Consider the following 16,672-nt stretch of genomic DNA (forward strand, 5'->3'; position numbering starts at 1 on the left):
AACACTAAATGAAAAATTGCTTATGGGCATTTACCATTATCAACAAAATTGTTTGGAGTCGGTATAAGCTCCGCCTATCTCTGTGACGTCAAGACTTAGGCTGTCTATATAGTATAGCGACAGAACTGAGGTGTTTACCAGCCAAGTTTCACTAAATTATAGGCAAACTGCAGTACAATTCGTTCAAATTATCGCTAGATATTTCAGAAAAAGAAGAAATATTTTGACATCTACTGTTCTGAATTTTTGATAAATATTTTACTGAAATTAATGGCAAGGCTAACGTGATGAACATAGTAAATGTTAAAAGTAAAGAAATAAATTTTTAAATAATTTACTGTCTCTTAAAATTTGTTAACTTGTAACATTATGCTAGCATCATACTTTGTGACTATTGTCAAGTATAACCAAAAAAGTTAACATCTTGGATGCAGACTGATAAGTGTAAGTTGCATTTTCTAACAATGGGCTTTTGTTTGCTTACGTAGCTCCCTAAGGCTGTAAATATTCATAAAAGCATGATATAGACCTTCAAATGATTACTACAAGTTTGAACTAAGTTTTGATTGGGGTGCTCTTCAGAATTATTTTGATTTTGCTGTTTTACTAAGTTTCCTCCTCTTCCTTGTCTGATTACCTCCTTCACTAAGCTCTCTCTCCTCCCTTGGCTGATTTTCCTTTACACTAAGCTACCACCCTTCCTTTATCTAAGACTTCTCAATAATTGTATGTTAGGGGAATGGTATTAGCTTTTACTATTTGCTATATGTAAATTTTGATTTGTAAAATGTATAAACAATAGTCATTAGTCATAACATCGTATTGGTAATTTTTATTAATTTCATGATAAAATCATAAACAGATGCTTCGTTTATTGATATTGCTGAGAAAACACTGAAGGATAGTTGAAATCCAAACGAGTTGAAAGTTCTTCAGTAGGCACAACATGATCAACAATATAATTTTCATTTCACTAACAATGAGAAGCTACTTATGATTTTGTATTTACTTGAAATGGATCCAGTAATTGATAAATTGTTCTCATTGTCAGGATCTACAATTTATCCAACTTTTTTCCCATTATCTCATAGGATTGCTCCATTTTAGAAATTTTCTGTTAAAGGGAGATCTTTTGATAATCAAAACGAAATTGTCTATTAGCTGAGTGTTTAGTTTGTTATAGCATATTGAGAATTTGTTGAACAATCATATCCTGGAAAACATGTTGTAAACCATTTTCTAAATAATCAAAACAAACATTAATAAACTATTAATTTTCACATTTTTATGATGTTAAGAATCTCATGCATTTATTTTTTATCATAATATAGATTAATCAAATCTATTCTTCTATATATTCAAAATAAATTCTAAATCATTGACCTACTTTCAATATACTTTCTTTTTTAAGAGCAATATAATGGCATTTTTTAAATCAAGTATAAGCTATAATTTGTGTTGAATATAGTAGTTCACAATTTATTTATATATTGAAATTTCATTCTAATAGTTAACCTAAATCAAACAAATTCTTCAACTATTTAGCAACATTTATTGAAACCAATAAATAACACGATAATTTATTCACAGCACAATGTCTTGAATTATTTTAACTCCCTCTTCTTAATTCATTCTAACTTATTTTCTTCAGGAGAGGGGTCTTCTTTTTCTTTCTTCAATTCTGAACATTCTCTCCCAATGTCTTCATCAACATCGTCTTGAATTTGGCCCTCACCCGCATCAAATTTTCTTCCAAGTATAGGTCTTGGCTTTGTTTCCAGAATAGGTTCTGGTGCGCAAGTATCAGCAAGTTCTGTTGACTTTTCTGGTGGACTGGAACCTTGAGGTTTCGTGGGATTTTGATCAGTGGTGGTTTCAATTGGCGCCTCTGCATTTTTTGTGGTTGTATTCCTCGAAGATCGAGGAATAAATATTGGTGCATTTGGATTTAAATCAGATTGCATTGAATGTTTTTTGCTAGATATTTTTGCCCAGAAAAAATTCTGTATTTAAGTCAAAATGACGTTTCTAAAACTTTGACATATATTGCTGATCAGGTTAACCTATTTGTATAAACCAAGCTTCTCATTACACTTTTCAGATGTTTTGATTCACTAAAGCTATTTTTTTGACCAATCATCATCAACCTTACATAAAAAATGTCTGATACTAACAATTTGCGTAATCCTTGAATAGGAATTTAAGCATCATAGAATATTACTTTAATTTTGAGTTTTATGAAGTGTGAAAATAAATAATATTTTTTCCAAAATTTAAATATTAAATAATTCAAATATTATATTATTTAAATATAATATAATTCCATTAAATAATAACATTGCATTAAAATGACTGAAAAATATTATTAAACAGCTGAAAATGGGATTTGGGGATTCATTTTCTCTTTGATAATTTTAATTTGAGATGAAACTTTTATAATTCTGAAACAATATCATATTTATCTTAAAAAATCTTTAACTGTATGCCCTATTTAAACACATCAGTCTTTAAAAGATCTCAATATGATTTTTGATGCTTTAGTAAGGGGAATAACTTTTAATTCCATATCTAAAAGTATTTATTGTATAAAAATTATATTTTCTGTTGAAATAATGAAACGCTGACTGTTAAATATTATCAGGTAGCGAAAAGACATGTAATTAAAAAGTTTCCTCATATTTCAGAGTATTAAGACTTTTCCTGTACCTTTTGATTCATCAGATTGTCTCCTAACATGAAACAAATATTAAAATATTCAGTTTATACATTTTTCTGTATTCTAAATTGGGTGGGAATAGACAAAAAGCATATATTCTATACCAAAAAGTTTGTATTGTGAGTCCATTGTATGTTTTGTTGGTACATTTAAAGCTGACTGTTACATATTATCAAATAGCAATGAGACATCTATAGGTAGTACATTGAGGGTGCAATGGATCTTTCTCATGATTTGAACGTGAGTAGCTACCAAAATATTTTTCTGTCACTTAAGTGCAGATCATTTTCTACATGACACAGATATCAAAATATTCAGTCCATGCAATTTTTCTGTGTCTTGAATCTGGTAAATCTACCACTGCCTTGTAGAATTTTACCCACCGCTTATCATAGTCTTCCTTTTTTATATGTATTTTGGCGTCATATGTTCTTTTAACTTATCTATTATTATATACTCTCTATTATTCTATGGTATTCAATTTTGGATGCAGCTTCAATTCAATATTACTGATTATGTCCTTTCTATTCACTCCCAATGTTTTTCTGGTTAATTCCATTTTTACTGCTTGTAGTTTGCTTATTTTATGAGTGTCCAGGATTCACATCCGAAAGTTGAAACTGTAAGATATATGGTGTGTTATATTTGTTTTTAAATTTCTCATTTGTCTATAAATTTTTTTGTTCATACTATATAGCAGCTCAATTTTTAATTTAATCCTATTTTTTATACCTGCATTTTTTTCATCGCCGCATTTTTCCCCTGTTTTTTCAAATATTATGTCCCAATATATGTATTATTTTCCTTATTTCAAATGTATATTTATTTTAATGTCTGTGTTGATATTTGGAATTCTCAATACCAACATCTCAGTTTGATTTATGTTGATTTTCATATTCCCTTGTTCCTTTGTAGCTTTCCATGTGTTTATATTTTTTTCTATTTACTTTTTGATTTCCTGCAATCAATAAAATCATACTAATACAAAAGAACTATATCAATATCATTATTAAGCTCTTCATAAAACTATTTAGCAATTATCATTATTTTAATCGAAAACATAGTAATTATTTATTGTATATATATATATACATTAAGATAACCCTAAGAGTCATCAAAAACATGTAAAAGAAGCTTAATCAGCTATGTCATACTATACATTAGATGGTGGTTGATAAATTTGAGTTAGTAAACACTTATATTCCTTACTAAAAGTATAATTTTAGTATTATTTCAAAAAGTATTGGATCGAGATTCTTTTACGATATGCCTATTAAAACCAATAAATAACACAGTGCTGTTCCTGGATTTTACTGTACGGAATAACAATTTAATTTTATAGACAAATAATTTTAATTTTTAAATACTTAGCTTAGTCTGATTTTTGATAAAAACAATACAACAGAAAGCTAATTATATTTCTTGAAATCCCCAATTTGTTCAAAGATACACCCATCCATTTAAGTTATTTCAATGATGAGGTTTTAGTATCTCTAATCAAGGTAAATCACTAACTTCCTGTTTTTTTTACAGTAAGATGGTTGGTGAATGCACTCAAATGATTACTGAGTGTTTTTAACTAAAAAATCACAAGCAATGAAGTGTGAGCTGGACCCTGTTGCAACAATCATGCCAACGATGTCCCACTCCATCATAATCCAAAAAACTAGCGAACACAACCTTCACATTTGACCAAACTCTATATATTTCTTGTTTCCAGTAGTAAGTCAAGTAAGTCAAGAAAAAAATAATTCAGATAAATACATGAATAGAAACTATTTTTGATTTACCATCCTAATTGTGGTCTATATCATCCTATGTATGTATATTAGGGGACCATGTACACCATGACTCAAACTATCCATTGTGTCCCTCTTTCTTGCTGTGATACTGGGTAGCACAGTGGTTACAGCTGATATATTAATCCCACTTCTCTCAGAAAGTTCAGAATGTGGAATAGATGTAGCTGCTATAGATCTTCGTCATCTATTTAATACACTCCCAGGTGTAGTGCTGTGGAGCCCCATAGTGTCTCAATCTTCAAGAGAATGTGGATAGAGGATTCATCCTCTTTGCAACAGAATGTGAAGACTGCATTACCTGCTAACTCTAACGCTTCAGGTGTCCATTGAAGCGAAAGTGCACAGATAGGATTCCTGTTAGTATTCATTGGTTGTTCTTACTTATGCTAATACATTCAGCAGATCTTCTTTGTTTATTGTTTCCCAGGAGTTTTTACTGTTTCAGCCCCTGTAGATTATGCCAGTAATTGGATTTACCCCTATCTACCTGTTTTTTTTGTTATTTTTTTCTATTGTTCTGTATATGATATTACAGAAGAGTTCAGGTCCTATCAATGGTTTGTCTGCCCCTACTATAGCAGCTATTTCCTTTCCCTTCTCTCAGATATGTCCCGAAATCTATTGCAGGGTAAATTTATTTTTCTTGCCTAGCTCATTTAAATTGTCCAGGCATTCCCAAACTAGTTTGGATTCTATGATATTGGAGCTGTTTGAAATAATTCCTCTCTAGATTGAACTGGATATATTTTTCTGTTGCATAAAATTCTGCTTGAAAAATGCTTGGTGTGTTGCCCAGGCTTTCAGAGTGTTTGGTTCTGTTTACTGTTTTATAGTCATCCTTGTATCATTTGATGGTATTTTTGTTCATTTCTCTTATGGTGTTTTGATCCCACTTGCTTCTACAGCTTAGTATTGAGGTTGATTTCTTTATCATTCTAATTTTGGTCTTTATCAAAATATTCACAAATTGTTTCTATTAAAAGGACCAAGACATTTATGAATATCAAATGAAAATCGTTAACATTCATTTGAAATTTTTTTTTAGATATATGAGGGGTGTCCAATATGTTTTTATATATATAGAGTTTCTATTACCAACTGGAATTTTACACCACATAGATTCATTAAATGTTTCATATTTTTATCAACTTTTTAAAAATTAGTTCAAAGAAAATACAAGAAATCAATAATACGATATAATTTTTATTGCTGTTCCAAAATTACAGTGATGAATAATATACATTTAATTTAATATAATATATGTAGTCATATAGACTTCCTAATTACGTTTGGGAGCCTTTTTAATGCTTCGAGGAACTGGAAACTTATCTTGCATTTGTCTCGCTTTCTCTTCATCTGAAACAGTAGCCGAAGGAAAAAACTTCACAGGTTCCGGGAATGGATTAGCCAGTTTAGACGTTTTTAATGGTAATACTACACTCCGTCTCGTAGATGAAGGGGTAAATGGACTGATCTGTTTACCAGTTGGGAATTCTGGCAAAACATTCTTAACTGCTTCTTGTTGCTTCTTATCTTGTTCAGTTTCCTTATTATCAGCAACAGACTCGTTTTTGGCTGCTTCATTACCAAAAACAAACTTTTGTTTCGGTAGAACGTGCTCCCTACAAACATTGTACCTCATGGATGTTGCATCTTGTTTCTTTATTTTTTCTTTTCCTGCTGCTTGGATCAATGGTGTATTTATTTTGGTGCTAACGTACCTCCACTTATTAATTTTGATGAAAGAGCTAATATTTCTGAACATTTTTACAGAATCTTTTCTCTTTCAAATAATATAATGAACTTCACTCAAATTTTTTCAAATGAAATGTTTTTTGTCAAACTTCATCGTTTCTAGGGAAACGGATTGGGATCCAAAAATCTACCTTGTTCAGATCAATCACCAACGTACATCAAATCTCGTGAAAGATGGTTCGTAAATCATAGAACTAAGGTTAATCATAAACTTGCTCTACTTTGGACAGTTGACATTGGTCCTCTGTAATATAAATGTCAAATATTGTTTACATAACAAACCAATACGAAGAGTAAAAGAAAATCTTACAGAAACTTTTCAAGCAAACCTTTAAGAGGAAGTTTTTGAATAATTATAATACGAAGAAAATACTCAGAGGATTTCATCTTAATAACTAGGTAAATTCTAAACATATGAAGGAAATATTTTTTTCTTTGTTTGCAAATTTACTTCAGATCTTGAAGCAGATACCATTGATGAATGGTTTACTTAGGTAATTGTGTATGGTTAAATTTGGAGTGTCCAGTAACATTCGCAAAGTTTTGTAATGAAATGACTGAACATTTTTTTGTATTTGGAGGCTTGCTCCATTTCCAGAGCTGTATTCCATATGTGCATAGAGGTATGGTTTTGTATATTAGAATTTTACTTTTTATCATTAGCTATGACATTCTATTTATTAGCTAATACATGCTTTAATTTTTTTGTCTAGTTGTTTTCTGTGGTAAACGTAATTTGATTCGATTTATTTGTGTTTACTTGTATTTTTCATTTTTCAAACCACGATACCAGGGGTATTAAATAGTTTTGAAAATTTTCAGATGCTTCAGTTCAATTTTTATATGATGTAATTAATGCTGTATCATCTACAAACGTTGCTATGAGTGTTTTAGGAGTGGATGGTATATCAGCTCTAAAAAGTAGATACAAGGGCCTCAGAACTCTGCCTTGGGGGTACATTTAAATTTATTTCATGATAATCTGATAGTCCTTGTTGAATTTAACTCTTTAAGTGTTATTTAATTTTGTACAGAGGTCCTTCAAGCCATACTTTATCATCGCTTACTTTTATGTCCAAGAAAACTGCAGAGCACATTTCCTTCTATTCTAGGCTTATCTTGATTCTATTCATATTGCTGCCTTGTTGTGCGTTTCTTTCCAAAACCAAATTGATAATCTGGTACAAGTTCTTCAATAGGAGTCACTGCACCTATTCTGTCCAATAATAACCATTAGAAAACTTTGGCTTGTGAGGGCTCGTTTTGATTTGAGGTTTTCCGTGTTTATTTATCATTATATGTGTGTGAGCTTCCACTGGATAGGATAGTAATATAACCTTAACATGCTTTTGAATTAAATAGATAATAATACTATTGATATTCTAGGAAGGTTCTTTTGAACTACAATGACAAAGGAAATATGAATTGATTTGCAAGAAAAAACTGAAGATCAATGAAAATAGAAAATCTAGATATGTAATAAATTTGTTGTTAAATGGACACTAAGAGATATCAAAAAGTAGATAATAAAACTGATACCCTTGAAATATAAAATTAAAAGAGGAAAACCCCAAATAGATCAGCAAATGAACATAAAGATAGAATTGAAAAATTGAACCCTTTTGGGAGGTCTATGTACAATGTACAAGTCTGTAGATAAGAAGAGAGCAGTGAGAAAAATATCAGGAATTTCTTTTATAAAAAAATTATTGTAATTGAAGGTTAATGCAACATAATATAACAAATATACCTGTAAACATGGCCTGTGTTTTTATAAAGTGTGTTAACCAGTGCACATTTTGAATTAATTTTATCTTTAGAACCTAGAATCAATAGATTCAGTGCATTTACTGTTTTTCACTTTCAATGAATGTAGTTTACTGAAAATCATGATGTTAACATTTGATAGCCTTTCAAAAAGAACATTAAATTATTTTGAAAATATTTGTAGATAAATGAATTAGTAAAATCTTTTATTGCATTTCCATCTACAATTGTGTGAACTGACCGTCACCTACAGAGAAGGAAAAGCTTATAGGGAAAAAGTCAATGGGGGAACACATTATAGTGGGGCTCTGGAGGTGGTGAAAGCTAACTACCCTCAAGACGCCTCAACTACGAAACAAAACTAAAAGATCGACTGGCTTGGCTAACGTGATAAAACTACACCAGTAGACAACAGGAGAGTTCGAGAGAGAATAACAGACTTCTACTATCACACTGGGAGCGAATGCCTTGCCTTCCTCGAGGAACAGGGGAAAATTCTGGAAACACCAACGTGAAACCAGAAATGATAACCATTTGATGCCTTCAAATAAATCTCTATCACGCTAAGGCCGCAATTATGTGGCCACTTGTAGATTTATAAGATAAAATATCGGCGTCCTCTTTATCCATGAATCCTGGGTTCTAGATAATGAAATCAAAGGCATTTCTAATAATCAAAAACAATATTAATTATTTTCCTATTTCTAGGTTTATACAATGCGACGTCGCAGCAGTAAAAATTGACGCGTATCTGCAATGAAAAAGGTCGAGGTAGCAATTGCTACAACCTACCACCATGTAGAAGATGTGTAACCACTGGAAACTATCTCTACCTTCATAAACTATTGCAAACATCACAATCTACAATATATCTTAGGTTGTGACAACAATGCGTACAATAAAAGCTGGGCGAGAACATACATCCACAAAAGAGGTGAGAATCTTTTTAATGATTGAATTACAGAGGAAGTAACAGTTGCAAATGTAAGTAGCAAACCAACCTTCTATAAGGCAATTAGAGAGAAAGTCTTAGATCTCACTCTTGTAAGTCAGCACTACAACATAAAATTGGCCATTGGCATGTCTTTCAGACCATATGTACATTCGTTTCAATCTTGAAGCAAATTCTAGCAATAAACAAAAAAGAAAAATATGAGGCGCACGAACTGGGACCAATATCTCGACCTTCTCAAAGTCGATGAGGAACACCCAAGAGAGTTTGTAGTAAACACTACTAAGAAATTGAACTTAGTATGCAAAGAAAATACTCAGCAAAAATTCTCAAAACCAACCGAGATGTGCCCTGATGGAATCACTACCTGGCACGTTTGAGACAAATGGCCAGATCTCTTTATTACAGATTCTCTACCTCCAGGAAAATGGAGACTGCGTATAGGGTACCAACCAAGGAATACTCCAAAGATATGTGTAAATCTTGAAAGAAAAATGTGGCGTGACCTCTACGAAGCTTTGAAAGATACACCAACCGTCACTAGAGTACAGAAAGTAATGGTTAGGTGTGAAACAGTGTCGTTACTCTTAGATACTCATTTTCCAGGTTCCAATGTTATAGAAGGAAGCCAGAAGGTTGAAAAGCCAAAGCAGGACTCGTAAGATTGTTTCCCAAATCTTTACTACAGAAAGTATCACTTGGGCTATAAAATTTACCCTATTCTACTCCAAAAAGGACTACCAATCTTTATAAGAAGGCTTATAGTGCTTTTTCGTGCTAGCTCCACATGGAGTTACATAACTGAGTCCTGGAAAGATGTTAGAGTTAGCTTCATCTCCAAATCAGAGAGAATACCTAGCTCAGAAGCTAAATTGTAAAGTCCGCCCAGTCTATTTTCCTTCCTTCAGAAAACGATTGAGAAAAATTATTGGTTCCTACATCAGAGAGAACTGATTACAAAGATACCTACAATTTGCATTCCAAAATGGTAAGTCGACTGCCTCTGACCTGTATAATCTAACCAGGAAACTGAAAAAAGCTATGGATTATAAAGAGATAGTGCCATATGCTATAGATATTGATGATGTCTTCTCCAACACACTAAGACATTCCATCCATCAAGGTAAGACGAGGAGTTGAACCAAGCATGGTCGCTTGGATTATACTGATACGCAGTTATCCTAGCGATAATTGTGCTGGATCAGCTTGATGATTCTGTATTGGATCAAATGCAATCTGTCTTATCAGTCGTTCAGAGTTTGAGTTTCAATGAAGGTCTGAACATAAACCTCTTTCACTTTAAAACTTTAAGTAAGTTAACTATGGAAATAAATGTGAAATTTAGTTGATTAATATACAGGTTACCAATTTGAATATGTACCGATGACTGTGGTTTGGTCTCTAAAGAGACTCAAACGTATGCAAAACCCCGTTATTTGGGAGGTAGTTTGTGAGTTGGTTTTCAACCTACAAATGGGGGTGTACACAATCTTGAAACGAAAGGGGGCTGAGTGATACCTCAGTATTTTAAGTACCTTTTCAAAAAAGAAAATACTTTATTTTACTTTTTAGTACTCTTGGAGAAATCAATAAAACAATATATATTTTATGTCACAAGTTTTTTTGTAATAAAATTAGTTTATTTTATTAAATTTGCAAAATGTCGATTATTTTCTTAACAGTGATAAAGTCTACTCTCATTCTCTGAACTACTGAGCTTTCTTTCTGTATGTTTCTGTTATTCTTCTCTTCAAATCTTGTGTGATAAACAATCAATTTTACATGCCCTCGTAGGAAAAATGACCAAGAGCAATTGCAAGAACAAGTTACGTGATACGGATGACATGCTTCTACACGAAGGATTTAGTTTAAGCCTTGAAGAAAGTACTTAGGATAGAAATAAGATTTAAGGTAAATATGAACACGAAGTCCAAACACGTGTTTCAGTTATTGGGCAGATTCTTGAAAGCTGAGTCATGGAAAATTCTTTCAAATCTCGCATGAAATATATTTGTACAAGAAAGCAAAATTGTTTGCAACTGTCCATAGTTACCAATAAGGTGTTGCTGACAATCCTGACGTAATGCGTAAATACTGACCAGGTGTACCTGAGAGTGAACTTTTCCTTCTTTTAAAACTGAATAAGTTAAATACAATAGTTTAAGGGGGTGAATTAGGAACCATATTCTTCTAAATTAATTCTAGTTCTTATTATGGACAATAAATTTCTTCTCACCATCCAACCCAATTTAATGATAAAATTATTATTGTTAATTGTTATTTGAAGGTGCTCCTGTAATCTGTAATCATAGCTTTTGATTTATTTATTTATTTTAACGTGAAAGTAGCTGTACTAGTTACATTTGTACCCTGCATCAAATATTGAATAATATATATAATATATATATATATATATATATATATATATATATATATATATATATATTATATATATATATATATATATATATATATATATATAGATGTATTACAGTGATTAAATTCTTATTGAATTATTTCTCTTTTTCAGATCCATTCATAATTCATTCTTCATCAGCAATTAAAAGATTTAGAAAAGTAATAAATATTTTCGTTTTTTATGGCTCAGTACACCTTGAGATATACTAGGTACTATTATTACTACACTATTTACTTTCATTCAAGATTTATCTATTTCCTCTCTGGGTGTACTATAATATCAATTTGCAAGACCACTACAGTGCAATTACTCAACATTGTTGATTTATGAAATCAATATAAATCAGCATGTAACTCATTAAATTTATTCAAGTGATATTGATAAAATTGCAATATTTTGAACTCAATATTATATGTAGTTTTCAATTTGATGGTTGTTAATAAAACTAAAAACAATTAGAACGATTTATTTAACTGAAATGTAGAAAAACTACATCTGAAAATTGAAACTATCAAAAAATAACAAGAATTCAAAAACTTCTTCAAAACTGTGCGTGTTTAACCGTCTCCTTGTCCCGCGATATCGTCTTTTTTGGTGTGAACTTTCTGAATGTCCTTGCATAACATGGGTCTCAAAAGCAAATTCATTACCACCTCATCAATTACAACAATTGTTTCGAATATTTGCTCTTCAATTGCTGTATCAAATTTGAAATTTAGAGGATTTGCATTAAAACCGCAGGCTCCTTGGTTATCTTGGACATCACTCCAATATTCTAAACCTCCTATAATAGGAGGATACAAATCAATTTGATCTCTGTCTAATATGTAATTAGATAAATAATTCAAAAAGGTTTTTTCCTTTGGCGACAATTTGCACCAATTCAAAAATAATCCCCGGAGCACTGGGCCTAGAAATAATTACATAATGTTAGAATTTTATGAGAAAATAGATTGATCGCAATATATCATATACAATTTATTTTATATACTTACACTTGTGTATTGTATAAACAATATTTTGATACACTTGGGAATAGAATTCTTCGTCCGTATCATCGCTGGCTACATAGCTCTCTTCACTGTGTTCATCCATTTTTTGTCTGTATTTCAAAGCTCGTTCTCGTTTTCAAAAATTCTGACAGTTATAAATTTGACAAGTTTACTTGAAAAATTATTAGAGTGCTTTTTTTCTAAGGGAGGTTCACATGTTGAATACCAAACTAATTTGGTCCAATTAAATTATTAATTTATATTAATAAATCTTTAACTGGCTAAGGTTTATCTAACGTTCACATAATCTGTGTAATATTTTATTTCACTAATTATTGTTGTAGCATTTTAAAATATAGTTTATTCAAATAAATATTCATTAATAATTATTATGTCTTTTAGGCAATGCTTAAAGCGTTTTTCAAGAGTCCACCATCTAAGATAAATAGTATTTGTTTATGATGTTTTTATTTGATAAAGTTTATATCCAATAATTCCGTCATTATCTATTCATGTCAAACACCCTATTTTTTCTTATTATAAACTCATATATGGGAACCAATTTATAAAACTGTGTCTTCAATTCATTACGATATTTTGTTTGAATAATTCTCATGAAAATAGCGAATTACGTTTCTAATATTTGTGGTGTTTTCATGCCTTTACAATATTTTCAACTCCTTTTATACCACTAAAAGAAAATGAAAATACTTGAATCACATATATTAGAAGAGAATGAACTAATCTTGAAATTGATAATTTGCTCTTTACTGTGTACTTTCTTCTTTAACTAGTGCAGGTACTACCATAATTAGTTACTCTTCTTCAATTTCCAATAAGATAAAAATAACAAGAACAATTTTAGGTGGAATATTAGATTAATAGCATTTTTTTGGATGTGATTAAGCTTTACAAATCTACTTTATGCAAATGCTATGGATTGTAATATCTTCAAATGATTTCATAAATGTATTTTTTGGTGAAAATTTTCTATTATGATGATGTAATGTCTCTGTAACTTCAGAGCTTATTTTATTGTATTTTCTTTAAAAGTTTTAAAAATAAAGTTTTCGTTTAATCCTGTCTATAAGACGATATTTAATTTTTGTTTTGAGTGAATTTCATTATATTTAGAATAATTTAATGGTTACCGCTCAGATAATAAACAAATTCCTTCATATTCTAGACGTTTCTTTTTTAAACATAACAATAATTATTATTTATATCACTATTACTGATTAATATAATCTGAATTCCTAATAAAATTTATCTTCTTGAGGGTTTGTCCTTGTATTTAATAAATAAGCATAATCATTTGGTTATTCGAATGGTTACTGCATGGAGAGTATGTTTTATTGCAACTACTATAAGTAAGGTAAGTTCAGACGATATATCTAGAGCAGCATTTTATTAAATGATCTACAAATTTGTAAATTCTATTTTAACCGTTCATAACCGAAAACGGGAATCATGAAATTTATTAGTCATCTTAAATTTTCAGTTCTAAAAAGTATTTGTGGTTAACTTTATAGAATATTAAAAAATTAAACTAATGAAAAAACCACCCCATCTAATTAGTTAGAATTTTTTATACAAATTAAGCTATGGGGCACCCAATTTTAAGCAATCTTAATTAGTTATAAACAGTCTGGATATTTCATTAAGAAGTTTTAATTCAGTTGAAAAGTAAAGTAAAAATACTTAAGGTTGTATGAAGCAAAGACTTTCTTTACACAATTATGTACTTATTCAGCATCATTTTAGGTGAATTTAATTAAATTTACTTTGATTATCAAATTTCCGATATTTTTTTCATTTAAATTTTGGTAGCATTCGGTGGTAGTTATTTTCACCGCGCTTTACAGGTTTGCAGAAAAAGGCCAAAATAAGCACGTGTACTTGAACCGACAATTAACCTAAAAATAATAAGTTATATATTATTGTTATAATAGCACATTATAACATAATGAAGCGATTATCTGATGAAAGAACAAAAATTCTTTTTGAAAAGTTAGCCAAGTAGTAAGTATATTATAACTATATGTTATTATCCTAGTTTATCATTATAAGTTGAACATTTTTTTTAGTATTGGACCTAATGTGAAACTTCTAGTAGAACGTCCAGATGGGCTATATTGCTTTAGAGAAAAAAAAGATAGAGTATATTATATTTCAGAAAAAATATTGAAGCTAGCTAATACCATTCCTACTGATCACCTAGTATCTGTTGGAACATGTTTTGGAAAATTCACAAAATCCAACAAATTTAGATTACATGTTACTGCTTTACATTATTTGGCTCCGTATGCTCAGGTAACTAATATGATTTTGTGTTTTTTGATTCCCTATTATTTTGCTATCTACATAAAGAAAATAACAATATAATTATGTCGGAGGTAGATAGGAAATCTTAAACTAGCTCAATAAACAAGATCAACACCAATTAATACCTAAATTATTTATTAAAACACATTATCATTGTTATAATTCTATTTTTTTATACTGAATATTTGGGATCATATAGTTTTTTGATTTCCAATAAATAAGTATCTGTCTAAAATATCAAGAAATTTTTTAAAAAGTTTAAAAGTTAATCAATGGAAACAGCAGAGCATCTCCTCTGTGAATGTCCTGCCCTTTAATTAAAGGCTTGAAGTACCTTGAAGGAGTAGTACTAGCACCTTGGGAAATAGGACACAACCACAGAAAAATAGCCTCCATTGGAAAAAGTCTACTTATTTTGGAAGTAGAACAATGTGTATATACCCTCTGCACCTATACTTTGTATGGGTATAGAGTGGCTGAAAAGTCAAGAGAAATCCCCAAATAATTTCCAGTCTAATCAATATCAGAGCAGTTAAATTTTATAATTTCAATAATTTAAATGATGTCAAAACATGTTTTTTGGATAAACCTTAAAATCCTCTTTGATTATTGTAAACATGATATGTCACCAAAACTAGATAAAGGAGATAAAATTATATGTTTTATTTCCAGAAATGGAAATTTGGTGGAATTTTCGGGAAGTCTAACTTCATATATTTTCAAAAACAAAATGTGTGACAGATCATTGTACATTTGTGTCTATTTTTTTACCACTTAGAATTGCCCTTATGAAATTTTTAACTTGGCCCATTGATAATTATCCCATTTGGAAAAAACTTTAATTCAATTCAATAGTTTAACACTGTTAAACTCTGCTCAAATATTAAAAATGACTGAAACAATATTGAATTCTTATAAATTTACAGTATTTTTTTCAAACTTTCATTGGTTGAAAAGCTGCTATATTCCAGTTTTATAAAAATAACAAAAAGGATTAACTACAAAGTCCTTTAAGGGAAATTTAGGCAAGATTAACGTTGAATTATTAGCCTCACCTTTAATACATCGCTTACATAATCACAAAAATGCAATTAATAGAATTTTACTATGACCCAAAAAGCATTGAAAAGTTTTTCTATGCTAATGCATGGCTGTTGTGGATTTACTGTTTTTACATGGTAAAGTCATATAGGTTTAGCTAGTATTCGTATCATGTAATATTTAGTTTTCAGAGAAAAGGGATTACCAGTTTAAGGTGAAGACATAACAATAAAAAATAAAGGCATTTGTGATACTTCAATTACAACTTATGTAAATGGTTTTTAGAGTAAAATTTGGTTAAAAGCTTCTGCTGAACAACAGTTCCTGTATGGAAATCATGTAGCAAAATCAGGATTGGGACGAATAAGTGAAAATACAGAAAAGTACCAAGGAGTAGTTGTTTATAGTATGTCAGATTTACCATTAGGATTTGGGGTAGCTGCTAGATCAACTGCAGAGTGTAAGCATGCTGAACCTCTAGCTAGTGTTTGTTTCCATCAAGCAGATATTGGTGAATATATAAGATCAGAAGAGGACCTGTTGTAGAAATATGAACTAAATTACTTTTTGTATCAATGAAAATAAACTGAATTATTTTTTTTACCAATAAAGCCAATGTAAAGATAATGTATATAAATTTTATATGCCACTTAGTTTTTAGAGATAGTAATGTGTGGTGATCAAAATTACTGATAGATATAATGAAAGTGTGTGTTCGCATAGTGACAGTGTAAAGTGTGTCTTGAAGCTTCACGAAATGAAATTACGGTCAAAAACCTAAATTATGAAGTAATTGTAACAATTGTAGACAATCTAAAGAACCTTTATCAATAGTGGAAATTAGGAAGAATGACTATTCATCTATATGTAATTGCAGCTTTATTATGTCTTGTACACAGAACT

At 30.3% G+C, this 16,672-nt stretch overlaps 2 protein-coding genes across 6 annotated transcripts; one reads left to right on the plus strand and one right to left on the minus strand.

Annotated features, from left to right (window-relative positions):
• Nucleotides 1-205: 205 nt before the first annotated feature.
• LOC130899524 (60S ribosome subunit biogenesis protein NIP7 homolog) lies at nt 206-16,396 on the plus strand. 5 transcript variants are annotated; one of them, XM_057809524.1, is made up of 10 exons: nt 215-444; nt 4,250-4,447; nt 6,377-6,672; nt 6,730-6,896; nt 8,749-8,974; nt 10,787-10,903; nt 11,523-11,620; nt 14,269-14,425; nt 14,491-14,716; nt 16,055-16,396. In XM_057809524.1, exons 8-10 carry the CDS (start codon nt 14,370-14,372, stop codon nt 16,313-16,315), a joined length of 543 nt encoding a protein of 180 aa, XP_057665507.1. In that variant the 5' UTR covers nt 215-444; nt 4,250-4,447; nt 6,377-6,672; nt 6,730-6,896; nt 8,749-8,974; nt 10,787-10,903; nt 11,523-11,620; nt 14,269-14,369; the 3' UTR covers nt 16,316-16,396. The 5 variants fall into 5 exon arrangements, with proteins under 5 accessions (XP_057665524.1, XP_057665507.1, XP_057665539.1 ...); XM_057809533.1 differs by having other exon boundaries at nt 217-444; nt 4,250-4,438; XM_057809541.1 differs by lacking the exon at nt 6,730-6,896 and having other exon boundaries at nt 206-444.
• Nucleotides 11,862-13,420, minus strand: LOC130899553 (uncharacterized). The gene is made up of 2 exons (XM_057809570.1): nt 12,407-13,420; nt 11,862-12,321 (listed from the first exon to the last, which is right to left on the minus strand). Exons 1-2 carry the CDS (start codon nt 12,504-12,506, stop codon nt 11,969-11,971), a joined length of 453 nt encoding a protein of 150 aa, XP_057665553.1. The 5' UTR covers nt 12,507-13,420; the 3' UTR covers nt 11,862-11,968.
• Nucleotides 16,397-16,672: the final 276 nt, after the last annotated feature.

The sequence above is a fragment of the Diorhabda carinulata genome, chromosome 1 (assembly GCF_026250575.1).
Source record: "Diorhabda carinulata isolate Delta chromosome 1, icDioCari1.1, whole genome shotgun sequence".
NCBI classification, from domain to species: Eukaryota; Metazoa; Arthropoda; class Insecta; order Coleoptera; family Chrysomelidae; genus Diorhabda; species Diorhabda carinulata.

Excerpts from the sequence above, each read along its gene's own strand:
- LOC130899553 (XM_057809570.1), bottom strand. The coding sequence starts at position 12,506 with ATGGATGAACACAGTGAAGAGAGCTATGTAGCCAGCGATGATACGGAC. Across the intron at positions 12,322-12,406 it reads TGTTTATACAATACACAAGT|GCCCAGTGCTCCGGGGATTA; the intron begins GTAAGTATATAA and ends AATTATTTCTAG.
- LOC130899524 (XM_057809541.1), top strand. The coding sequence starts at position 14,370 with ATGAAGCGATTATCTGATGAAAGAACAAAAATTCTTTTTGAAAAGTTA. Across the intron at positions 14,426-14,490 it reads TTTGAAAAGTTAGCCAAGTA|TATTGGACCTAATGTGAAAC; the intron begins GTAAGTATATTA and ends CATTTTTTTTAG. Across the intron at positions 14,717-16,054 it reads ATTTGGCTCCGTATGCTCAG|AGTAAAATTTGGTTAAAAGC; the intron begins GTAACTAATATG and ends AATGGTTTTTAG.